Raw genomic sequence first — 22,089 nt, forward strand, 5'->3', positions numbered from 1 at the left:
CTTCTGTAATCTCTCTATTTTATTCCAAAACCGCAAGGACGCGAAGTGCATCAACCCCCGCTGGAGCTCTGGATCCTAGCAAGGGCATCCTTTAGCACTGCAGACAGCTTGGCCTTGTCATTGAATGTCTTTTCAATGCTCCTGACCAATTCTCCCAGGTTGATTCCGTGGCTTTCCATCACCATGACATTTCTTTGGACCCACACATTCTCCAGCTCGCAGTACTTCTTGTAAAGAGAGGGGTTCTCCATCGTCGCCTTCTTTGTCTCCTCAAACACCTCGTTCACAGCCTTCTTGAACATTATCTTCAGCTCGATGGAGTCCGGATCGGCATCCCTTGTTGTCTGGACAACCTCGTTTGCAAGATACAGCAGATTCAGCTTATGATATGCACTGGACTTTCCATAGACAAACATCCATCCGTCCACTATTGCCCTGTAGTCCTTCTTGAAGGTTCTTATAAACAGCCCAACCGTCTTCATCTGCTCCTCGGTTGGAAGGAGGTTGATCAGCGACTTCAGAAGGTACTCCCTTGATAACGAAGTCATATTGTTCAGGGGCTGAGCTCCGCGATATTTATCTCATGCCGCTGGATGTGGGTTGCAGAAACAAAGCCAAAATGCGAAAAATGGAATCCCTGCATGTCCACCAAGGTCGAGCTGTACATGGAGATTGGCACGGTGATAACAGACCTCGAGTACCATACAAAGTACATGCTGAAGAAGCTTCTTGGAAGAGGAGCTTATGCACAGTGCTATCTAGCAGAGATAGAAAGTGGGGAGCAGTATGCAATGAAGGTGGTCAGGCTGAAGGACATCAAAAGCCGGAAGGTCCACGAGAAGCTGGAGTCTGAGATAGCGATACATTCCAAGCTGGATAATCCCAATGTTGTCAAGATGTATCGGTCGTTTAGGAGTTCTGAGTATGTTTTCATGGTTCTCGAACTCTGCGAAAGGGGGGCCCTGGATGCCCTGCTGAAGAGAAACGGAAAGCTGAAGGAGAGGCATGTGGCAAGGTTTGTCAAGCAGACCGTTGAGGGGCTTATCTATCTCCACAACAGCGTCAGTGTCGTGCATAGGGATCTGAAGCTGGGAAACCTATTTTTGGACTCGAAGTTCAATGTGAAGATAGGAGACTTTGGGCTGAGCGCGGTGATAAAGGATGGGGAGAAGAAGGTCACCATGTGCGGAACGCCGAACTATATAGCGCCCGAGGTTCTGTTTGGGAAGGCAAGCGGCCATTCGTTTGAAGCAGACATATGGTCTCTGGGGGTGATAATCTACACACTGCTGGTTGGAGTTCCTCCGTTTCAGAAGAAGAATGTGGAGGACATCTACAAGATGATAAAGCTCAACAACTACATATTTCCAGAAAACTGCGACCTCTCGAGTGAGGCAATCGACCTCATAACACAGATCCTGAACACGAATCCCCTTGAGCGGCCGACTCTGGAGCACATTCTCAGCCACAAGTTTCTGTCGAAGAAGGAGCACTTTCTGATGAAGATATACAGGAATCTGATGACCAACAGGACAGAGGAGGGTGTTGTGGATACAGACTATGTTCTTTTCAGCATTCCTGTGACCAAGCTCCGGGGGGTTGGATATGTGCTGAAGTCTGGGGTTTACGGAATCTACTTCAGCGACCACAGGAACCTGATGCTGAAACCGAACAGGAAGAGTGTTATCTACCTTAACTCTACCATTGAGAGCGGGAAGAGGGTGTTTTACAAGGAAGAGCATCTTGTTGAGAAGATACCTGCGGAGATTGCCGAGTCGTACAAGGGGCTGCAGTATTTTATCAGGACGTTTGACAATGGGTTTAGCTTTCTAGACGTCGAGCCATGCTTTATTGTGAAGATAAGAAAGATAGAGTGTGGATTTCTGTTTGTGATGGCTGACAGCACCATTGTGTTTGACTTTGTTGACGGGTGGCGGGTGGTGCTGTCGAGATGTGGAGAGAGGGTTTCTTGCTACAACGGACTTGGGCTTGCTTCGTTTAACCAGGAGATAAGGGGAAGGTGCATAGAGATTCTGAGAGGATGTCTCGGATGTGGATGAGGGCTCTTTCGGGTCTGGAGGATGCAAAGATTCTGATTGCAATGACTGAGCCTTGTTTTGGAATTCTGTGTCAAAACCAGTCAATAAAAGGCACAGGTGGTGCAGGTGTATGGAAGATGTGGAGAGTGTGAGAGCTTCGTATAAGATGCTAAAGTGCAAGTGTGCATACCTCAAGGGATATCTTGAGCATGTTGCTACGGTGTCGAAGAGATCCTCGGATCTCCTTTTCCGCGCTCTCCAGATTCCACGAGACACTGCATGGAATGATCCACTACTCACACACTGCATAGAAATGAACGAAAGGCAAAGGGCTGTGTTTGACGAGACGGTTCTGCTGTACGGAGAAGCCTTATTCAAGGAGCTTGACGGGCTGATTGCAACCATTGTTGATGACATGAGAATGATTGACGAGGAGGTAAGGGCCATTGCGGAAAAGCCTGCAGAGGGCCTGAAGGAGCTTCGAGCGGCCCGGGATAGGCATGTCGATGCCTGGACATATGGCAAGCATGATCCATGGCTAACCGAGCTTGGGCTGAAAAGAGCGGTCAAGAAGGTTCTTCTAATGGATGACGAGGCAAACCAGATGATGCACACCAAGATTGGGGGCTTCAACATGTCCCTGCAGAGTGCCACCGACAGATTTAGAGAGGTGCTTCTCAGCTTTGTGGGGATCCAGAAGCAGAAGTATCAGAAGCTCCAGGACTCTGTGGATACAGACATCAAGAGATATGACGAGATTGACAGGTTTTTTGACACTGTGTCCGAGTCGCCAAAGGAAATCAGAAGGGAATGCAAGAAGGATGAAAGATTGAAGGAGAAGGTTGATGCGTCGTTTGAGACCTTTGTGGAGGGGATAAGCAAGGAGCTGTCTGGGAGGGGTATAACCGTGAGAAAGAATCTCGAGGCTGTAAAGTCTTCGGTATGCAAAGTGAAGAAGGGATACACAGGGGATTGGACTACTGCATACATGGTAGTCACCTCGATGGGGTATGCGCACTTTTTCGATGTTTCTGCATTGGTAAATGAATCTGATAGCCTCAGGAATGCCATTGAAAGACTGAGTGCTGGAGCAAGCAGGGGACTTATATCCATGTTTGATGCAAGTAAGTCTACCAAGGAGATTGGAGGGGATAGAATTGTTTTTGAGGTGAATGCCAAGGTTGGGGAGATCATTGAGACCTTTTCAAGCCCAATGGTCTCGATCAAGCTGAGCGACAATACATATGAGCTTGACAAAGAGAGGAGGCAGGTCTCGGTCAACAGCAAGCATCAGAACGGGTTTGCTAGCTTTTTCGGCGTGAGCGAGGTGAAGGTGAAGCTCTTTACTCTTTCGAATGCGATAGAGATATTCCATGCACTCAGGAGCAAGAATCAAGTCGAGGAAAGCACGGAAGACTTTTCCGAGAGCTCCGAGAAGGAGACAGATGGAGGAAGAGTGTTTAGGGTTCTGCTGCAGGAAGAGGAAAACCCTTGGGTAAGCGGGTAATCTCTCTGTGGTTATTTTCCGGGGCCAGAGGATGAGTTTCGATGACGATTGTTTGTATGGGATGAGAATGTTTCCCTGACTTGCGGAGAGTGCTGGAGTCGTACACCTGCATCGACTTCTGTGATTCGTTGAGGGCCATATTGTGAATTGGTCCTTGGGCAACTCAATCAGGGGATGATCTAAGGGAACGGATGGTGGGATTGGATGTATTCAGGCCTGTTTAGTGGCTGAAACAAATAAATAAAAATGGAAAGCATAAGCCTGTTCGATGGACAATGCTCTGATAGCCGATGAGAATCTTAAAAAACCCTCGAAGCCAGCCTACTACGGAACTGCCGGGTACAGGTCGAAGACGTCTGACCTGAACAATATCCTGTGCAGGGCATCGCTCATAGCCTACCTGCGGTCTACGACGTTTGCAGGAAAGATCATTGGAGTGATGATCACGGCAAGCCACAACCCCGTGGAGTACAATGGAATCAAGATAATCGACCACAACGGAGACATGCTGGATGAGGTGTGGGAGGAGTATAGTGATAGGATTGTGAACTGCGATGATGAGAAGCTCGCAAGAGAAATGAAGAAAATCCTGAGGTCTTGCAGCAACCAGAGTGAGCTGGGGGAGGGGGTGAGAGGCCATGTAGTTCTTGGGAGAGATACCAGGGACAGCGGGGAGAGGCTGTGCAACAACATCAGATCGGTGTTGGGCAAGTTGAACTGCACGGTGGATGATTACGGGGTGGTGACGACTCCCGAGCTGCACTTTCTTGTAAGGAAGTGTAACACGGAGAACAGGGTGGTTGACAAGGCAGAGTACATGAAGAATATTGCTCACAACTTCAATTCACTATCTTCTATAACAAAGGGAAACCTTAGGATGATGATAGATACGGCAAACGGAGTCGCAGATATGAAGCTCAAGGAGTTGGATGGGATGCTCGACGGCAAGCTGAACTATGAGGTCCTGAACGATCCGAAGGGCATCCTGAATCTGGACTGTGGAGCCGACTTTGTCAAAACAAAGAAGAGGGCTCCGAGGCTCGAGGCGCTTAGCTCCAGTGGGTTCTCCCAGGCAGCAAACAGGATCTGTGCCTCCTTTGACGGCGACGTCGACAGACTCATATTCTTCACCGGCCCAAAGGATACGGAGATATTCGACGGAGACTCACAGGCAGTCTTCCTGGCCCTCTACATAAGGTCTCTTCTCGACAGAATTGAGTCTCGGCTCAGCATCGGGGTTGTGCTTTCCTACTACTCGAACAATGCAGCTGTTGACGTTCTCCCCCCTGAGTCGTTCAAGGTTGTGATGGCACAAACTGGGGTCAAGAACTTTGTGAGTGCAGCAAGAGAGTTTGATGTTGGGATATACTTCGAGCCGAATGGACATGGAAGCGTGTGCTTTTCACAGGCCTGCATAGACGAGATAGAGAAAGGAAGTACCAAATCCCATGCGATTCTTAAGATCTTGGCCAATCTGTTTGATCCGTGCATCGGAGACGCATTGGCAAACTTCGTGATTTTCAAGGCGCTGATGGGCAGTGCAGACGACCTCAGGAAGTTCAGAGAAAATCCAAGCAGGCTTCTCACAGTCAAGATAGTAGACAAGAACAGCATCAAGGTTGACCAGAAAAACCAAGTCATTGAGCCAAAAGAGCTTCAGGACAAGATTGATGTGGAGGCGCTGAGTCTTGGGGGCAGATCCTTCGTCAGGCCCTCTGGAACAGAAGATGTTGTCAGGGTATATGCCGAGTGTCCGTCAGAGGCCGACGCAGACCTCCTCTGCCTCAAGGTTGCACAACATGTCTATGACATGTGCAACGGCATTGGAGACCACCCTGAAATTGATTACACAAGTAAATAAAGTCTTTACGGTGTTTTTTCCCTCTGACTTTTTTTTCGGTAAACGAAATGCTCTCCATGTGGCCATGGGCTGCCTCATTTCTGAAAAGTACCTTGTGCACCTCGGGTTTGCCCTTCTCTTTGCCATGGAGTGGAATCCCATAAAGAGCCGTAGCTGCACGCCCTTAGGGCATGCCAAGCGAAGTCTCCCAAGCATGGCCATATCCAATAGACATCATCGAATACTTCGAAATGCTTCCGAGACACTCGAAGACACAGCTGTATGGAGCGCCGATCTTTGCAGTGTCGTTTCTTAAGGTCTTTGACGAGAAGACCACAAAATTTGTCTTCGACCTACTACTGAAGTCTCACTCCATAAGCTCGCTAAGGGAGATAGAGGGAATCAAGGAGACTTTGAAGATACTGCTAAGGATCCAGGTGATCGGAAAGAAAGGAAACAACATATATCTGGATGAGGGTTTCAGAAGGTCGTTAATGGACGGGTTTTGCATGCTTACGATGGAAAGGCACTACAGGAGCATTGGTGAGAAGGTGGAAATGGATGAGTCGGAAAGCAGCAGAAAATTTGAGGCTATTCTGGGGTCTGTCGTCAACAGGGAGTGCAGGATAGAGGCGTTTGGGGTCTCGGAGGTTCTTATGTTTGGAGGGCTCCTTGGCAGGGACAGAAACATTACCAACAGAGGATTTGAGTTTCTTCTGAAGACAAAAAAGGAGCAGCTGTGGTGTCTTGTGCTTCTATCCCTGAAGTACTTTCTCGGGTCTGTGGAAGAGGAGATAGCTGTGCTTGAGGCGCTGTTTGAGCTAAGCGCAAGGGCCGTTGGAACTGTGTATCGCCAGGTCGACCAGATGGACAGGAGACTGTTTAAGTACTTGGAGGCGCTGGGAATACTGAGGCTTTATGAAAAAGGTCTTGCAATTGGAAGATCCTTTGTACAGCTGTTCGAGGCATCGGAGCGCAACAGGAGGGAGTTTATAATAGTGGAGACGAACAACAAGATATATGCATACACAAACTCCGAATACGAAAAGTCTGTAATACATTTGTTCTGCAATGTGACTGTCAATCTTCCGAACCTGATCAAGGGAATCATAACGGAGGAGAGCGTGAATGTTGCATTCGACAAGGGAATAACCGGAAAGCAGATAATCCATTTTTTGGAGGCAAGTGTCAGACAAGGAAGCCTGCCCCCGGCAATTAGGAACCAGATAGTGATATGGGAGTCGAAGAGAAACAGGATTTTCATGGTGCCTGGATACCTGTATTCGAACTTCCTGAATCTGTCAGACTATCAGAAGGTACTAGAATTCTGCATTAGAGGAAACCACCTGGTGGAATCGGATGTTGACAAAAGAATGATAGTTGTGAAGCTGGAGGGGCATAGCCTCGTTAAGGAGTTCGTAAAGACTATACTCTAGGCTCATAAACAACTCAGGAGATAGAGCACAGACGGTTTAATTAAAGAGACGGCAGGGCCACCGGTCATTGCTTCATGGTATCCATAAACTCTTTCACATCGAACGACACCTTGCATCCTGCCCCTGCAAGGACTATCGCCTCTTTGCAGGGGGCCTTGTCGCTGACATAAAATACACCGTTGTCTTCTAGCAGAGGGCGGTATCTTGTCTCTAGGGCTTTGCTGTCGATTACTAGGGACTTCGTTTTGTACACGGAGGCGTCTGTCTTGACTTCAAGACACCCTTCTCTCCTGGCGATCTCCACAACCTCCTCCTCCACCACATTTATCCCCATGTTCCTAGACTGTCTTTCAACCAAGTCGATGAACTCTTCTGGCCTCTGAATTCCCTTCACACCCACAACATTTCCAGACCCGGAAAAGTCCGGCTTCTCTTTGCATGCTTTGATTATGAGAGGCGACATGTTGGCTGTGTGAAGGTATATCCCGCACATGTAGGCGCCGGGGCCCTGGCCCACAATCACAACACTTCTCATTCGCAGGGGTTAAAGAATTCATTAATTTCGTGTCCCAGGCACCTGGAGTCTGAGGAACCCTGGTCAAACCTCTTTGATAGAAATGATATCCAATCATGATAGATTTGTTTGATCTCCAAATAAGGAAAGTGTTAATACATAGATCTTGTCCCTGGCAGTGTGGAGAGGCCCTAATGTTTGGCAACACAGATGATATAAGGCTGTCTGATATATTGTTCGGAAGTGACATTGATGCAGAGTACTGTGGCAAGGCTTCAAGGAAAAAGGAGGAGGAGAAAGACACGTGGAAGAAGAGCGTCAAGCACTACCGAATCCTCTCTGTCGATCAGATAGCAGCGCTGGAGGACTTCTTTATGAGCAGGCAGATGCCTATAACAAAAACGAACATAAAGCATGCATCGAAGGCTCTCAAGATTCCATACCAGCGGTCTGTAAACTATCTCTACAACAAGTACAGAAGAGCCCAGGAGAATGCCGAGGATTTTTACCAGAGGTGTATCCATGAGTTTAGCGTAATAATGCAAAATGTAGAGAAGTGCTGGGACCTGTACCTCCGAGGGTGCCGGACATACGATGCTCCGAGAGACAGCAGAAATTAAAGCAAGGTGTTATGTATGCTCTTCCAGGAGAGGCGATGGAGCCCGATGAAAATTTTTTGCGTGAAAGGGGGCTAATTTTGGCCTCCCTAAAAGATGAATGATGCCTTGGAGATCATGAAGAAGCAGGCAACTCTCAACATAGGAACCATTGGGCATGTGGCACACGGAAAGTCCACCATTGTAAAGGCAATAAGCGGGATAAGCACAATAAAATTCAAGGCAGAGCTCGAGCGCAACATCACCATAAAGCTAGGATATGCCAACGCCAAGATATACAAGTGTGACTCCAAATGCGTGAGGCCCAACTGCTACCAATCGTTTGGAAGCTCCAGTCCAGATCGGCTTTCGTGCAAGAAGTGCGGAGGGACTCTGAAGCTCGTCAGACACGTGTCTTTCGTGGACTGCCCTGGGCACGACGTTTTGATGGCGACGATGCTGAACGGAACGGCCATAATGGATGCAGTGCTGCTTCTGATAGCGGCCAACGAGCCCTGCCCACAGCCCCAGACTACTGAGCATCTGTTTGCCGTGGAGATTATGGACCTCAAGAAGGTCCTGGTTGTACAGAACAAGATTGATCTTGTTTCCAGGGAACAAGCGCTGGAGCAGCACGACCAGATCCAGAAGTTCTTGAAGACATCGAATGTCTCAGGGCCTGTGATCCCGACGGCTGCCCAGATTGGGGTCAACATCCCTGCACTCCTGGACTTTATTGTTAACTACATTCCCGAGCCTGTCAGAGATTCGACAGCACGCCCAAAGATGATTGTGATCAGAAGCTTTGATGTCAACAGGCCGGGAACCAGGGTGTGCGAGATGTCTGGAGGGGTGATTGGAGGAAGTCTTGTTACTGGGATGCTGAGGGTTGGGGACAAGATCGAGATAAGGCCTGGACTTGTAATAAGGAAGGGTAACAGGTTTGTGTGTCGGCCCTTTGTTTCTGAAATTGTTTCTCTGAAGGCGGAGAGTATAGATCTCTCTGAAGCATATCCTGGGGGGCTGATAGGTGTTGGAACAACGATGGACCCCTCGTTCTGCAAGGCAGACAAGCTGGTTGGACAGGTTATGGGGAAGCTGGGGTTTCTCCCGTCGATTTTCCATAAGATAACTGTCGAGTATAGCCTCTTTCCAAAGACGACGATCCAGGGGAGCTCAAAGCTGAAGGAGGGCGAGCATGTGCTGCTGAACATAGGAAGTACAACCACTGGGAGTGTGATAGGAAGGATCAACGAGACCTCCGGAGAGTTCGACCTGGTGAAGCCTGCATGCTGCGAAATTGGAGAAAGAATAGCAATATCAAGAAAGATCAACAACCACTGGAGGCTAATAGGACACGGGGAGATCAAGGACGGAACATGTATTGAGCCGGAGTATGATGCCGAGATAGATGATGCGCAGCGGAAGGCCGACTAGAGAAAGAAAAAACATCAGAAATAAAAGTGAGCTGTTTTCCAGTAGTCTGCTTTAATAGGGCCGCAGTCATCTCTGGAGGCATATTCTGTCTCCCGACCTATCAAACACAATTATTCCTTTGCTCAGCAATCCATAAACTATTCTCAGAAGCGCAGCTCTGTCCATGCCAAGTCGCCTCCCCAGGTGATCAAGTTCGATGGATTCTTCCAGAACAAGGTGCTGGCAGACAATCTTATTGCATGAGTCTGGTGCATTTCCAAGCTCGTCGACTATAAGTATCTTCTCAATACTGTTTGAGTACTCCCTGCTTTCCCTGACATATCCGAAGGAGCTGATGACATCCTCGTCTGCGGGACCGTCCTCCTTTAGAAATGCAAGGATTTTGCTGATGAGGCCAGGATGCGTCTTCTCGTATTCCATGTCGTTGAACATCTTCCGAAGCTCATCGAGCCTGTACTTCAGGTCATCGACATTGTACCGGCTGTACTCCTGCATCTTCCCATACTTCTCCTTTGAGTTTGCCAACTCTATTTCCAGTACATCGCACTCTTTTTCATACTCGTCGTAAAGCGATATCTCCTCCTGCCTCTTTCTCAGCTCGTTCAGCTCTGACGAGATCACTAGTCCATATCTACTGTATTCAATGCTCAGGTTGTTCAGGACATCTATCAGGGCGATGTGGTCCCCAAGCATTCTTTCCTCAATAACGGGAAAGTCCATCTCTCTGTACATCTCGTTCAGATCCTCCAGTGACTTCAGTGATGTTGTTCTGGGAACCTCCAGTCTTGTTGTTGTTTCCAGAGAGGGGAATCTTCTGGGCTCTGGAATGGCCACCCAGGCCTCCCTGACTGCATCTTCCAGGCTGCGCATCGGGGGATTGGCGGCCCTGCAATTGTTCTCTGCAGACTTAAACAAAAAATCCTGTCGTCCTATGCCTGCTGGCCATGAGGACATTGGACTTCCGCAGGATGATGAGGCCTTTATGAGATACCGGGAAAGAAGAATCCAGGAGCTGTGTGGAAAGGTGGAGGAAGTCGTGTCTGAAAAGGAGCTGATTGAGAAGACCAAGTCCTTGAGGATGATAGTCCACTTCTACAAGCCAGAGTTCAAGCGCTGTAAAACAATGGACAAGGGGCTGGAGGAGGTAAAAGACTGCTTTCCAGGCATTAGGTTCTACCGAGTAAATGCTGAGATATGCCCTGTTGTAGCAAGGAAGCTGGAGATAAGAGTGCTGCCCTTTCTGGGCTTCTTCAAGGACGGATATTTTGTGGATCAGGTCGTTGGATTTGAAAAGCTTGGAGGCGACAGTGTGGAGCCGGAGGTCCTGAAGAAACGAATCTTAGACAGCAACATCTTCAAGCCTATATCCAGCATATAATTAAAGGTGGTTCTCGGAAGCTTTCTGGGAGAAGAGTGTGGATCGATGGTCAAGGAGTTTTATTCGAGGATACTACCCAGCACACCAATGTGAGTATATCCACTGGTGCATAGCAGGATCGCCAGGACTATCCATGGGGATTTCATCGGTGAGGGAGTCGATTGCTCATGTCAGCAGCGAATTCGGCGCTGGGTGCACCAGGAAGTGCAGAGAAGGGCCCTGTACTATCCAAGACAACAAGAGTGAAAGCCTACTGCGGCCGAAAGAACTTAGGAATTACAGGAACAGGTCTTCGTAGTAGTAGAACAGAAGAGAGGTTCCGCTCAAAAGCATGTAACTTGTGGACCAGAAGATGAAATGGCTCTTTCTGTGAACGGCCATAAAGCTGAACATGTAGAATCCATGGAATGCAACAAAGGCAAGATTTGCAAAGCTCTTGACCTCGAAGTCCATGTCGAACAACGGCTTCAGACCAAGGAAAATGCATACCAGGCTCAGCCCATAGAGCATGGACACCACTAGAATCTTTGTGAATCCCCAGTGCATTTCCTCCCTATAGCTGCCGTCGTGGTCCCTTGGCTCCATTTGTTTCCGGACCTGAAGAGCGTTTTATAGGTACTTGAAGTTTGAAACGGGAGTCATCTCTGGGGGAGACTCCCCGTTCATTTGGTGTAGGATGTTTTATCTCGAATGGATTTGGCGGTATTGGAATGGAAAAGTATAAAACGGCGAAATGCCCCTACGGCAGAAATGACAAGAGGAACATTGAATTTCGTGACTTCTCCAATGAATGCAGGCAAGACAGCAAACATGCTGCTGAGGGCGAGGCATGCTGCCACCCTCGGGCGAAGGGTGTTGCTTGCAAAGCCACTGTCTGACACCAGGCACGAAAGCTCAGTGATAAGGTCGCGATGTGGGATTGAGATGAAGTGTGACCTGTGTGCCGGACCCGAGTTCAGCTTTACAAAAGACGTTTTGTATGGAGACGTCGACATTCTACTTGTGGACGAGGCACAGTTTCTGAGCTCCAGGCAGATAGACGAGCTTCGGGAGGTTGCAGATGTCCATGGAATTCCTGTATGGTGCTACGGGCTTCTTACGGACTTCAAGAAGAATCTGTTCGAAGGATCGAAGCGCCTAGTTGAGCTGTGCGACAAGATGATCGAACTTGACATTGTATGTTATTTCTGCAAGGCGGATGGGAGGTTTCATCTGAAGTATGCCAATGGAAAGGCTGTTGTGGAAGGGCCCTCCATCGACATCAGTATACCCGGGGATGGAAAGTTTGTTGCGGTGTGCCACATGTGCTGGACAGAAAAGACATCGACGTCCGAGGAAGTGCAAGACCCCAGGGTCCTTTGTGCCAAGGTCATCCCGGTAGATAGATAAGACACGAGAGGAAATAAACGATAACACCTTTATGTTTCACCTTGTCCCTTATCAAAGCCCCTCCGATTGAATGAATTTGCAAACATTAGTGCCCTAGAAAAATGAAGAGGATTGTTGCATATGGGGTTTCCCACTTTATCCTGCTTGTCATATACACCATGAAGGCAAACCACGGAGGCTTGACGATGTACAATGTCCTCACAACTACGACACGCAATAGCACGGCGCACATCCTCCATGCTACGTTCCTGATCTTTCTTATGTGCTCTCTAACCGGACGGGTGATAGACGGAGTGTTTGGAAGTCTCAGATCCGAGGAGATTGCCAGCTTCAACGAGTCTCTTCTCTACTTCCTGACGGACTTCCTTCTTGTTGTATCTACATTTGACAGCGACATTAACTTCAAGAACGGTCTTCTTTTTGTTATGCTGCTGTGTGTGAAGTCCCTCAGCTGGCTGCTGGGTGTAAGGATAAAGAGAGACGTCTACGCTTCTCTGTACACCCTTGCATATGGGATATCGCTGTTTTCAGGGCTTATGGCACTTCTGTTTACCCTCTCCTGCATATCCTTCATTGACGGGCAGATTCTCTTTCTTTTTGAGTATGCCCTGCTTGTGCTTGCCTCTGTAAAGAACATTTGCGTCATGAACCTGATTCTGTCCGACGACGACGGAAAGAGGTCTCTGCACAACTTCTACATTGACATAGCATACATGGGCATTACGCTTCTTGCGTACGTCATATTCATAGGGATCACGTCCCTCAGTTATAGACTTCCCTTGAATCTCTTCCGGTCGGCCCTGACGATATTGGATGCACTGGTTTCGAAGATCAAGACGTTCCTTAGCTATCTTAGGCTATGCAAGGATCTCGAAAAGTGTGTTGAGGGGTCTGGAGACGGCTTTTGTGCGATCTGCATGGATGGCATGGAGACTGGCAAGAAGTTGACATGTGGACACTGTTTCCACCTCGAGTGCCTGAAGATGTGGTGCGAGCGCCAGCAGACATGCCCGATATGCAAATCCCCGCTTGCGTTTGACATGAGGAAGGAAAGCTTTGTTGTAGGAAATGAGTATATATCTGGGATTCCTGTGACAATCGACAACTAGAGAGCAATAAAGAAACTTTATTCTTCGATGTCCTGGTTTGGGCGAGTGTCTTTCTCCTCCCCGGTCTTTTCTATGATTTCACTGCCTAACTTAACGATGTTGATTCCGGTGCGGGATCCAGGGGAGCTAGACACATGGTACTTATGCCTGCCTATGACTCCATTCCGCTCCCCCTGAATGTTGATGATTGCCTCTTTGGCTCCAAAGGCCAGCCTGTACAGCCCAGCCTTCTTTGCTGCAGAATAGGGGAATTTCGATGGATACACACGTCTCTCTCCGAATGCATTCGAAATCTCCTCTCCTTCTTCGTTAACCTCGATGAAGTTTATCTTTGTAGTGTAGTAGTAGGATGCCTTTTTGTTTATCACCCTGAGCTTGTCGCTCAGGTCGATGTGTCTCCTGCTTTCGTTAAAGACATCTCTGTACTTCTCGAGGATTTCCTTCCACTTTCCACGCCCAAATTCCTTAACTCCCTTGAGCAGTGCCTCCTTCTCCTCCGTACTCCAGGGCTGGGGCTTTCTTCTCGGATTCTTTGTGTAGGTCCTCGTGATGGCGCTTTCGTTCACATACTTCTTCTTTGGAACCCTGCTGTAGATGTGCAGCTTGATCTTTGACGACGGTCCGCTATACTCGGTGTTCTTCATTTACCAAGGGCTTCAAATCTTAGTAAAGTCCATTGGTGCTCACCCAGTCACCTCTCTGTTGCCCCGTGGAAAAGTTCCTCTTCGCCAAAACAAGCTCCAGGCATACAGATATCATACGGGTGTCTCCTAAGATGGCTTCTTACCGCATGCTTCCACTCATGCTCTAGCACGCTGTTTTCAATGTAGGCTGTGGAAAGTGGATCCACAGTCACAATGCCATCGGCCCTGGAGACTCTGTACCGGTGGATTTTCTTGACAGAGCCGAAGTATGTGCCCACAAAAATGTCTTCTCCCTCCTGATATTCTTCCCCGCTCCTTTCAACCATCTTTTGCAACTCCACCAATGGGTTGGTGCAGAAGAAATACACAATCTTCCCGTTCCTGTATATCGGCATTCCGTACATGTTGACGACAACAGCATGTTTCATGTTGGCTTCTTCCAGGCATCGAGCTTGGATGTTTTCGTAGTACTGTCTTTTTATTTCTCTTTCATCCTTGTCGGGCCCGAGGTATTTGCCGTACTTCTTCAGAATCGCAGGCCAGTCTGTGCCAAAGCAAAGTATTCCTGTGTCCAGGGCACACATCTCGGCGTCCCTCCACTGCACAGGAATTTTCGAAGGCGAGTCATCGTGGGAGCATAGATCTTTTTTGCATCTGTTTTCCATGCGCGTTGTGCGAAGAGGCATTAAAAGACCCCACAAATGTATTGGTGTTTGGGAGCGTGGCATGCGCCATTCGAAGACGTGTGCCGAGTGGTCTAAGGCGCTGGTTTAGAAAACCAGTAGGCTCTGCCTGCGCAGGTTCGAATCCTGTCGTCTTCGCTTTTGTACGATGCGTCCATTGTAAATCCTTGGAACCGGTAGCCCATGAACTGCCAAATATGCACCGGCAGCACAGACGTCTCTGCGAGATACGACTGCGGGCATCAAATATGCATGGCATGTGCTGTGAGACTTGTGTTTCTATACATGCAGTCTGGGTGTCCCCTGTGTAGGGGGACGACGGAGGCTGTTGTTTTTTCTGCATCCTCTCCGGCATGTGGAACCTCCAGGCGGCAATGGAAGGGCAGAGAGGCTCCTGTCGCCGTTTTCTATGAGGGAGCCGATGTGAGGGACAGGATGGAGGACCTTCTGTCCAACAAATGCCAGAAGTGCCACCGGAGGTTTGGATCCTTGAAGGAGCTGAAGAAGCACTACGCACAGCATGGATTTGTTCTCTGCTCTGAATGCATTGGAAACAGGAAGGACTTCTGGAATGAGATCAGGCTCTACAGAAGCAGCACGATAAGAGACCACAAGAACGGGAGTCTCGAGGAGGAGGGGTTCAGCGGACATGTGCTTTGCATCCACTGCAAGATCTATCTATTTGATTCTGATGATGCAAGGCGGCACTGCAACCTCAGGCACGAGGCATGTCATGTTTGCGACATGGTCGGGATAAGATACCAGTACTACAGCAGCTTTGAAGATCTGGAGGCACACTACAGAAATGCCCATTACTGCTGCACCTTCCAGACATGCCGGGTAGGCAAGTGCTATGTGTTCCCATACCATACAGAGCTTCTTGAGCATCTTACAAGATTCCACAAGGTTAATGCCAGGCTATCTGAAATCCCTAGGCCTGGTAGGTGCAGCATTCCCGTGATGGATCCGTTCAAAAGAAAAAAGGCACCAGCCCGGGTCAGTGTTATAGACCCAAGCGGAGGGAATGCAAGAGCACCAATGGCCCATAGGGGAGGCTCCAGACAGGACACAGCTTCGCCAAGCACCGAGGCTGAGCTTCCAAAGTACCTGAATCGGAATATTTTGGAGGAGGAGAGGAGAAAGCTGCAGAAGCGCAGGCTGGTGATTGACCGTATATGTAAAGCGGAGGGTAACGAGATAGAAGAGATCATAAACGAGTTTCTGGGGGATTCCATAGATGTTACGGAGGCCTTCAACAGGATATCAAAGGTGACTGGGGATGCAGCTGCCCTTAAGCTATTTGAATCGGCGCCTTTCGGACCTAAGCAATCCGTGGTGGAGGGTAGCATCAAAGCCCTAAGGAAGAGAGTCATGTTTCCGAAGTTTGTTCCATCGGAGCCTGTAAGATACAGAGAGCCCGAAAGAAAAGGCCCGGGATTCACAGTTATAGATCTGCACAAAAGGAAGTGAGAGACACAGAGCTAAGGACCTTTTATTTCTTCACTATCTTCTTGGATATATAGAACTCCTTTGTCTTCCTATTGATGTACAGCAGGGTAGCAAATATCGTGGCTATCTTGAGGAGCACTATTCTGTTGATAAGCTTGAAGATGCTGTTGTATAGCCCTGTGTACTCCACCTCGTCCCAGTCGTCCAGCTTCTGCAGATCGAAGTTGTTCTTCGAAACATACAGCAGATCTCCCATCTTCTTCGTCAGCCATTCCATCTGGTAATCCGTCCCGGAGACAATCTCTGGGGTCCACGGGCGCCCTTCGTAGATAGTGAGTCCGAACGCCAGCTCTCCCCTAACATCCGTGTCCAGAGAGAACACCATGGTATAGTACCCTGTTTCCGGCGTCGTATAGAAGAACGTGCTAAACATCTCGTGCTTCACATCCTTGAAAATCAGGTTTTTTGGGTCGGGATCAGCACTTTTGTAGTCCCCATCGGACTTGTATATGCTGAGCCTTGTCCCGGCATTGATTCCCTTTGCCTCTCTCCACGGCTGGCTGGGCGATGCCCTGTGGAACAGCTTTGCCTGCATGAGAACCACGGTCTGTCCGTTCAGCCTCAGAGCACTTTCCACCGACCTGTTATCATCCAGATAGAACAAGGTCTGCGAGAAAACATGCGCCAGGAACAAGAAAAACATTCTTGAAGGGCATCGGCCAAGCGAAATAAAATCAACGGGCCCGCCAGAGAAGAAAGATGAATAAACACGGATTTACTCGCAAATGCAGGATTTAGAGCATCAGTGATTCCCTCCAATCGTCGCAGAGCCCGTCGAGGTTCTTCTCTGCCCATTCCACAGACGTGAAGGTATCAACAGCCTTCCTGTTGATCTCATGTCTTTCGGTTCTCTCTTCTAGAGACATCGTGATTGCCCTGTGGATCCCGTCTGCAATCTCTTCAGTGTTCCACGAATTCACTTCCACTGCAGCAGGCAATGTCGTGGACGCCCCTGCATTGCTACTGAGCAGAAGCACCCCGTTATTTTCGTTCTGGCATGAAATGTACTCCAGAGCAACAAGGTTCATTCCATCCTGAAGAGATGTCACAAGAAGCATGTCGCTTACTGCATACAGGGCACACAGCTCATTGAAGTCCACACTCTTGTTCAGGAAGTACAGGTGCACAGACTCGATGGATCCGAACTTGCTGTTTGTTTCTGACACAAGCTCATTCATCTTGGTGATGTACGAAGAGTACTCCTTGACACTTGTTCTGCTGGGAACGCCGACCTGCAGGAACACCACGTTGTCAAGAAACTCAGGATGCTTTTCGAGAAACCTTTGGAATCCCTTAACACGGTGTGGCATCCCCTTTATGTAGTCCGTCCTGTCCACTCCCAGAAGAATCTTTCTTCCTCTAAACATCTCCCGGAGCTCTTTGATCCTTTCCACCGTCTTCTCTTCCTTAAGGGCGCTTCGGAACATCGCTGGATCGATTCCTATTGGAATTGCATCCAGCTTCGACCTTACCTCTACCTTGTTTGCCCTGCACGTGTCGTCGAAGTTGATTGCGTAGTCAAACGAGTGGAATGCAATGAGATCGCTGTGTGCCATGCCGCTCACTATCTCTCTCCTGCATGCAAGAGTCTCCATTATCTCTGCCGGCGGAAACTGGGCGTGGAGGAAAAACATGATCTTGAAGCTCTTATCTGACTTCTTCCTCAGCATTTCAGGGAGTATCATCAAGTGGTAGTCGTGGACCCAGACGATATCGCCGTCCTCCACAATCTTGCATATCTCCTCGCAGAAGATTGTGTTGTACTCGACATATGCATTGTAGTCCTTGATGGTGAATGCAACATCGTCCTTGAACGAATGGATTATTGGCCACAGAATGGCGTTGCAGAAGCCGTCGTAGGAGTTGCTGTTGAGCACAGGGTCGATGAACACAGGAATCGAATGGAACTTTTCCCAGCAGTCTTTTCTTATCACCTTCTTCTCCTCTTCATCCAGCTCAACACCACTTATGTTTCCTAACCACATGAACCTGATCTTATCGCTGATGCCTCTCAGACCGGTTACGAGCCCCCCGCTTGTCTTTGTGTACTCAAAACCGTCCTTGCTCTTCTTTACTGTCAGAGGTAGGCGATTGCTGACAACCAAAAGCTTCATAGAGACACTCGGAGAGCCGGTATTTATTTAAAATAAGCAGAATGAAGTTTCAAACAACTTCACATGTAACCAATGGAAAGGCTCAGCCTTTACATGACAGAAAGCAAGCTGCAGAAGGTTTAATATTCCCTAGATAAGGTCGAGCCTGAATCTCCCGAGGTAGCGGCCCAGCCCTGTAAACACACGGTCAAACCCGGCCACATATGTAAGCAGCACCACTCCTACGTTCGACATGGCAAAGGTGAGGTAGAAGAAGGTGTTCACCATGTCCATACCGAAAAATGCTGTCAGCGAGCAGCATATGTGGCTGGTCAGCCCAAGGATAAGCAGACTGGTTGTCCTGTTGTTCAGAGACTTGAATATGTATGCACCAAGGAAATCGATGAACAGAATCAATGTCATGTAGGTGAACCCACGCTGCGCCTTCATCACCCTATACTTCATCCGGTCATTCTTGGATATCTTCGCCATCGACCGCATGGTCTCTAACATAAATCCGACGGCTGTTGTGGAGGACGAGAATAGAAAGCAGAACACGCCCTTTGCATCCGATACACGAAGAAACGGAGACCTGGCGAGATAGTCCACTCCTGCTGGGATTATCCAGCTTTCAGAGACTGCCACAAGCAGCAGAAAGGAAATGTACATGACCATCTGCCCTGCAAATAAATGTCCGAGTTGCATCATCAGGGTAACTGAGACTCTGCTCATTACCTTGAAAATGAATCGGAAGGATTGAGAGACATTTTTACAATCTGCCTTTATTTACATCAGCGATCGAGATCGAGAGGTCCAAATTCAACACCAAAGAGTCCGTGCTTAATAAGCTCTCGGAGCTTGTGTCCTCGAACCTTCTTGAGGTGGAGGTTTCTGTATCTTCTCCTGTCGTTAACCACGACTCTGTAGAAGTCGCAGTCCCCGACCAGCACAAAGATGTCGCACTTGGCATTGATGTACATGCAGACCTCCTGGCAGACCTTGCGCTCGATGTGCTTCTTGAGCTTGTGGAGCTGTCCTGGGCATCGGAGGCACTTTGGAAGAGGCTCCAGAATGCAGTTCTTGTTGTTGTTTCCCCTAATCTCTCCGTTCCTCGACAGAATGAATCTCTCGAACTTCTCCTTGGAGTCCTTAGAGCAAACTCTGACAACAACCTCTCCCCTTCTTCTGTACTTCTCAATGTCGAAAGTGTATGTCTTCTGGCTCTTCAGGACCTCGACCTTCCTTGGGCACCCACGGCGCCTAGATCCGCACTTCTCTTTGCATATCCTTGGGAATGTCTTGCATCTCTTCTTATTGCACTCGCTGCTGCTGCTAGAGTCATAGCACTCGGGCTCGCAAGGAATGCAGTTGCTTGGAGATGGATTGACGACGATCTTCTTGTAGTGGGGGCGGCGCTCAACCGGCTCGATGCACACTTCGGAGCATTGGGCAGGCCTGGCACTGCCCTCGACATATATCTTCTCGGATGAGGTAGCCGCCTGGAACCCACCAACGCTGGCAGCCTTGGACCCTGGGCATGGGCAGGCCTCGACACAGAGAACGTACTTCGCTGTGTTGGTGTACGGGTCGAAGGGTGCAAGAGCTCCGTTGTCATAAAGAACCATTGGAGTTCCACGGAGGTCATGGTCGTTCCAGTAGAGCACGTATGCCTTCTTGATGTTCATTGCCTGGAGGTATTTGATTGCCTCGTGAATGTTGCTTCCGTTCAGGGCAAACGCCATGCAGTTAGCATCTACCACGGCACTATATGGCCTCAGCTCCTGCTCGCATGTAAGGTGAAGAGCCTTAGTCTTAAGAGCACTGATGGCACTGAGTCCAACTATCAGGAATCCCAAGAGCTTCATTGAGCATCCCCCATACTGCCAATATATGCATTAAAACAACAAAGAACAGTCTTTTGGGCAATTCCTTTTTCCTTTTGGGGAACTGGATGATCACTGATGGCGAATACATCACTTCGTTCGACATCAAATTAACAGGATAATGACCCTTGAGGATTCATGACACTCTCCTCCCATCCAGGAGCAGTTGGAAGGAGAAGAGAACTAGAGCCCATGCGATTTTGGGCAACCTCCTGAGGTACGCAAAAGCACGGGAGCAGCAGTGCTTAGTATACCCTACAAGGCATCCCCTAGCCCTAATCCCCAGAAATCGCTGGTTAATTTAGTCCTAAAGATCAAGATCCAGGCAGATATTTAAATTAATCTATTGATCTGGGTGAATTTATCTCTTAATCATAGTCAAAATTGCTTGGTATACAAATCTTTTACTCCATATAAACTTAAGGTTCATGGGTGCTTTTGGCGGGAAAGTGGACGGGAGTCCGTGGCTGATAGAGACAATCAGCATCGATACAAACGACTCCGAGGAGGACCCTCTAGGTAGGTGCCGGTGTCTCCTGTCTAGGAGGACATCTAGGCTGAGAAATGTATGTACATGCTCTAAGGATGGCAAGAAACCGTCCCAAAACAATACCATCTCCCATCTTTCCGCCTCGCTGGCCAACAAAGAGCAAGGCCTCTTTGAAAAAAGGCAGAAGGCTCACGACTCCAGGGCTTCCACTAATGCTCCCCAAAACTATCCTTTATCAGGCAGGGGATCCCATGCCAATAAGAAATACCAGCTCTACAAGACAGAAATGTGCAGGAGCCATACAGAAATAGGCTACTGCAGGTATGGCGACAAATGCCAGTTTGCACACAGCAAGGCCGAGCTCAGGTATGTGCAGAGACATCCGAAGTACAAGACAGAGACGTGCAAGACCTTCTGGGAGGAAGGGAGCTGTCCCTATGGCAAGAGGTGCTGCTTCATCCACATCCCGAACACTGACATAGCTAATCTTCCGATTCACGGTCGTCAGAGGGACAGCGGAAAGAACTGCACAGGTTACACCCTGGGCATAGAGATAGACGAGCATCCACACGATGAGCTCATTTATACCAAAATCGAACAGCACATGCCGCTCGTCGAAGGCAATCCTCTCGACTGCCTCGGCAAGGACAGAGAAGACACTGACGAAATATGGATCTCTGGGGTGTCTCAGGATCCCTCCTGTAGAGGCCATGGACTCAACCACTCTCACTCCGAATCCATCAAACAGCCCTTCGAGCCCATCATTGAAGACGAGTCCAGCGAGGGAATCATGCTTCGAAGACCTTTCTGGGAAAGCAGCTATTCTAAGATATGGATGGACGAGGAGACGTCGCTATTCTACCTGGACGGCCCTTGTAGAAGGCGGGCCAAGGGCGGGGCCTTTGCCCCTGGAGGAGCGGTGTGCAAGTCCTTCGACAAGAAGATATCCGACTTTGTGTTTGGGAACTTAGGTATGTAAATAAATCTTTGTGGAATTCATTTGGTCTCTGGGCCATAAAACTAAAAGAATTCGGAGTCCCAATGGAAGTGGTGAAGTTCGAGCCAGATACTGAAGGCATAGAAAGAAGGAGAGGCATAAAGCCTTTTGGGAACATAGGTAAGATAAGGGTGATCAAAAGCACAACGGCCCCGAGGTTTAATCTGTACACGACGGAGGTGGGCATTGACTGTAAGGAGGAGCAGAAGCAATATATCCCCTACAGGCCTTCCCTTGAGGAGCCTGCCGTATCAAATGCCTATGTCCCCCCAACAATCAAGCGTCCCGAAACATGCAGCGTCAAGCTCTCGAATCTCCCGCTCGACATGACAAGGGATAGGCTGCATTCGATTATCAAGTCGCACACAAACATCTTCTTCATGAGTCCAAACCTTGTCATGAACAGGGAAACAGGTGCATTCAGAGGATTTGCATTTGTGACTCTGGAGTCCAGGGATGATGCCGTGAAGCTCATCAAGGACCTCAAGGGCGTTGCAATTGATAGCCTGGGGCTGTCTGCAGAGATAGCTAGGTAACTATTTTGA

At 48.8% G+C, this 22,089-nt stretch overlaps 23 protein-coding genes and 1 non-coding gene across 24 annotated transcripts; 13 read left to right on the forward strand and 11 right to left on the reverse strand.

Moving 5' to 3' along the window:
- Window positions 1–50: 50 nt before the first annotated feature.
- Window positions 51–548, reverse strand: ECU01_0620 (uncharacterized protein; the record flags this gene model as incomplete). Its single annotated transcript, NM_001415596.1, has 1 exon — window positions 51–548. The coding sequence occupies one exon, from the start codon at window positions 546–548 to the stop codon at window positions 51–53; it is 498 nt and encodes a 165-aa protein (NP_001402147.1).
- A 93-nt stretch (window positions 549–641) lies between these two features.
- Window positions 642–2,060, forward strand: ECU01_0630 (serine/threonine protein kinase; the record flags this gene model as incomplete). Its single annotated transcript, NM_001415597.1, has 1 exon — window positions 642–2,060. The coding sequence occupies one exon, from the start codon at window positions 642–644 to the stop codon at window positions 2,058–2,060; it is 1,419 nt and encodes a 472-aa protein (NP_001402148.1).
- Window positions 2,061–2,169: 109 nt separating this feature from the next.
- ECU01_0640 (uncharacterized protein) lies at window positions 2,170–3,546 on the forward strand (the record flags this gene model as incomplete). The annotated part of the gene is made up of 1 exon (NM_001415598.1): window positions 2,170–3,546. One exon carries the CDS (start codon window positions 2,170–2,172, stop codon window positions 3,544–3,546), a length of 1,377 nt encoding a protein of 458 aa, NP_001402149.1.
- Window positions 3,547–3,814: 268 nt separating this feature from the next.
- On the forward strand, window positions 3,815–5,407 carry ECU01_0650 (phosphoacetylglucosamine mutase PCM1; the record flags this gene model as incomplete). The annotated part of the gene is made up of 1 exon (NM_001415599.1): window positions 3,815–5,407. One exon carries the CDS (start codon window positions 3,815–3,817, stop codon window positions 5,405–5,407), a length of 1,593 nt encoding a protein of 530 aa, NP_001402150.1.
- On the reverse strand, window positions 5,303–5,473 carry ECU01_0660 (uncharacterized protein; the record flags this gene model as incomplete). The annotated part of the gene is made up of 1 exon (NM_001415601.1): window positions 5,303–5,473. One exon carries the CDS (start codon window positions 5,471–5,473, stop codon window positions 5,303–5,305), a length of 171 nt encoding a protein of 56 aa, NP_001402151.1.
- Window positions 5,474–5,577: 104 nt separating this feature from the next.
- ECU01_0670 (TFIIH/NER complex subunit TFB2) lies at window positions 5,578–6,822 on the forward strand (the record flags this gene model as incomplete). The annotated part of the gene is made up of 1 exon (NM_001415605.1): window positions 5,578–6,822. One exon carries the CDS (start codon window positions 5,578–5,580, stop codon window positions 6,820–6,822), a length of 1,245 nt encoding a protein of 414 aa, NP_001402152.1.
- Window positions 6,823–6,886: 64 nt separating this feature from the next.
- ECU01_0680 (thioredoxin reductase) lies at window positions 6,887–7,357 on the reverse strand (the record flags this gene model as incomplete). Its single annotated transcript, NM_001415606.1, has 1 exon — window positions 6,887–7,357. The coding sequence occupies one exon, from the start codon at window positions 7,355–7,357 to the stop codon at window positions 6,887–6,889; it is 471 nt and encodes a 156-aa protein (NP_001402153.1).
- A 173-nt stretch (window positions 7,358–7,530) lies between these two features.
- On the forward strand, window positions 7,531–7,956 carry ECU01_0690 (uncharacterized protein; the record flags this gene model as incomplete). The annotated part of the gene is made up of 1 exon (NM_001415610.1): window positions 7,531–7,956. The coding sequence occupies one exon, from the start codon at window positions 7,531–7,533 to the stop codon at window positions 7,954–7,956; it is 426 nt and encodes a 141-aa protein (NP_001402154.1).
- Window positions 7,957–8,049: 93 nt separating this feature from the next.
- On the forward strand, window positions 8,050–9,369 carry ECU01_0700 (uncharacterized protein; the record flags this gene model as incomplete). The annotated part of the gene is made up of 1 exon (NM_001415611.1): window positions 8,050–9,369. One exon carries the CDS (start codon window positions 8,050–8,052, stop codon window positions 9,367–9,369), a length of 1,320 nt encoding a protein of 439 aa, NP_001402155.1.
- Window positions 9,370–9,435: 66 nt separating this feature from the next.
- ECU01_0710 (uncharacterized protein) lies at window positions 9,436–10,239 on the reverse strand (the record flags this gene model as incomplete). Its single annotated transcript, NM_001415616.1, has 1 exon — window positions 9,436–10,239. One exon carries the CDS (start codon window positions 10,237–10,239, stop codon window positions 9,436–9,438), a length of 804 nt encoding a protein of 267 aa, NP_001402156.1.
- Window positions 10,240–10,300: 61 nt separating this feature from the next.
- On the forward strand, window positions 10,301–10,747 carry ECU01_0720 (thioredoxin; the record flags this gene model as incomplete). The annotated part of the gene is made up of 1 exon (NM_001415618.1): window positions 10,301–10,747. The coding sequence occupies one exon, from the start codon at window positions 10,301–10,303 to the stop codon at window positions 10,745–10,747; it is 447 nt and encodes a 148-aa protein (NP_001402157.1).
- A 276-nt stretch (window positions 10,748–11,023) lies between these two features.
- Window positions 11,024–11,332, reverse strand: ECU01_0730 (uncharacterized protein; the record flags this gene model as incomplete). Its single annotated transcript, NM_001415619.1, has 1 exon — window positions 11,024–11,332. The coding sequence occupies one exon, from the start codon at window positions 11,330–11,332 to the stop codon at window positions 11,024–11,026; it is 309 nt and encodes a 102-aa protein (NP_001402158.1).
- Window positions 11,333–11,497: 165 nt separating this feature from the next.
- On the forward strand, window positions 11,498–12,136 carry ECU01_0740i (thymidine kinase; the record flags this gene model as incomplete). Its single annotated transcript, NM_001415620.1, has 1 exon — window positions 11,498–12,136. One exon carries the CDS (start codon window positions 11,498–11,500, stop codon window positions 12,134–12,136), a length of 639 nt encoding a protein of 212 aa, NP_001402159.1.
- A 101-nt stretch (window positions 12,137–12,237) lies between these two features.
- ECU01_0750 (uncharacterized protein) lies at window positions 12,238–13,245 on the forward strand (the record flags this gene model as incomplete). The annotated part of the gene is made up of 1 exon (NM_001415622.1): window positions 12,238–13,245. The coding sequence occupies one exon, from the start codon at window positions 12,238–12,240 to the stop codon at window positions 13,243–13,245; it is 1,008 nt and encodes a 335-aa protein (NP_001402160.1).
- A 17-nt stretch (window positions 13,246–13,262) lies between these two features.
- ECU01_0760 (uncharacterized protein) lies at window positions 13,263–13,889 on the reverse strand (the record flags this gene model as incomplete). The annotated part of the gene is made up of 1 exon (NM_001415623.1): window positions 13,263–13,889. One exon carries the CDS (start codon window positions 13,887–13,889, stop codon window positions 13,263–13,265), a length of 627 nt encoding a protein of 208 aa, NP_001402161.1.
- Window positions 13,890–13,936: 47 nt separating this feature from the next.
- On the reverse strand, window positions 13,937–14,554 carry ECU01_0770 (uncharacterized protein; the record flags this gene model as incomplete). The annotated part of the gene is made up of 1 exon (NM_001415624.1): window positions 13,937–14,554. The coding sequence occupies one exon, from the start codon at window positions 14,552–14,554 to the stop codon at window positions 13,937–13,939; it is 618 nt and encodes a 205-aa protein (NP_001402162.1).
- A 72-nt stretch (window positions 14,555–14,626) lies between these two features.
- ECU01_0775 lies at window positions 14,627–14,710 on the forward strand. Its single transcript has one exon. It is a non-coding gene; the product is annotated as a tRNA-Ser (tRNA).
- A 45-nt stretch (window positions 14,711–14,755) lies between these two features.
- On the forward strand, window positions 14,756–16,042 carry ECU01_0780 (uncharacterized protein; the record flags this gene model as incomplete). Its single annotated transcript, NM_001415626.1, has 1 exon — window positions 14,756–16,042. The coding sequence occupies one exon, from the start codon at window positions 14,756–14,758 to the stop codon at window positions 16,040–16,042; it is 1,287 nt and encodes a 428-aa protein (NP_001402163.1).
- A 22-nt stretch (window positions 16,043–16,064) lies between these two features.
- Window positions 16,065–16,724, reverse strand: ECU01_0790 (uncharacterized protein; the record flags this gene model as incomplete). Its single annotated transcript, NM_001415627.1, has 1 exon — window positions 16,065–16,724. The coding sequence occupies one exon, from the start codon at window positions 16,722–16,724 to the stop codon at window positions 16,065–16,067; it is 660 nt and encodes a 219-aa protein (NP_001402164.1).
- A 91-nt stretch (window positions 16,725–16,815) lies between these two features.
- Window positions 16,816–18,195, reverse strand: ECU01_0800 (uncharacterized protein; the record flags this gene model as incomplete). Its single annotated transcript, NM_001415628.1, has 1 exon — window positions 16,816–18,195. One exon carries the CDS (start codon window positions 18,193–18,195, stop codon window positions 16,816–16,818), a length of 1,380 nt encoding a protein of 459 aa, NP_001402165.1.
- A 129-nt stretch (window positions 18,196–18,324) lies between these two features.
- ECU01_0810 (uncharacterized protein) lies at window positions 18,325–18,882 on the reverse strand (the record flags this gene model as incomplete). The annotated part of the gene is made up of 1 exon (NM_001415630.1): window positions 18,325–18,882. One exon carries the CDS (start codon window positions 18,880–18,882, stop codon window positions 18,325–18,327), a length of 558 nt encoding a protein of 185 aa, NP_001402166.1.
- An 83-nt stretch (window positions 18,883–18,965) lies between these two features.
- Window positions 18,966–20,039, reverse strand: ECU01_0820 (uncharacterized protein; the record flags this gene model as incomplete). The annotated part of the gene is made up of 1 exon (NM_001415632.1): window positions 18,966–20,039. One exon carries the CDS (start codon window positions 20,037–20,039, stop codon window positions 18,966–18,968), a length of 1,074 nt encoding a protein of 357 aa, NP_001402167.1.
- Window positions 20,040–20,485: 446 nt separating this feature from the next.
- ECU01_0830 (uncharacterized protein) lies at window positions 20,486–21,526 on the forward strand (the record flags this gene model as incomplete). Its single annotated transcript, NM_001415635.1, has 1 exon — window positions 20,486–21,526. The coding sequence occupies one exon, from the start codon at window positions 20,486–20,488 to the stop codon at window positions 21,524–21,526; it is 1,041 nt and encodes a 346-aa protein (NP_001402168.1).
- A 62-nt stretch (window positions 21,527–21,588) lies between these two features.
- Window positions 21,589–22,080, forward strand: ECU01_0840 (translation initiation factor eIF3 core subunit g; the record flags this gene model as incomplete). Its single annotated transcript, NM_001415637.1, has 1 exon — window positions 21,589–22,080. The coding sequence occupies one exon, from the start codon at window positions 21,589–21,591 to the stop codon at window positions 22,078–22,080; it is 492 nt and encodes a 163-aa protein (NP_001402169.1).
- Window positions 22,081–22,089: the final 9 nt, after the last annotated feature.

This window comes from Encephalitozoon cuniculi, chromosome I, assembly GCF_000091225.2.
Source record: "Encephalitozoon cuniculi GB-M1 chromosome I, complete sequence".
NCBI lineage: Eukaryota > Fungi > Microsporidia > Unikaryonidae > Encephalitozoon > Encephalitozoon cuniculi.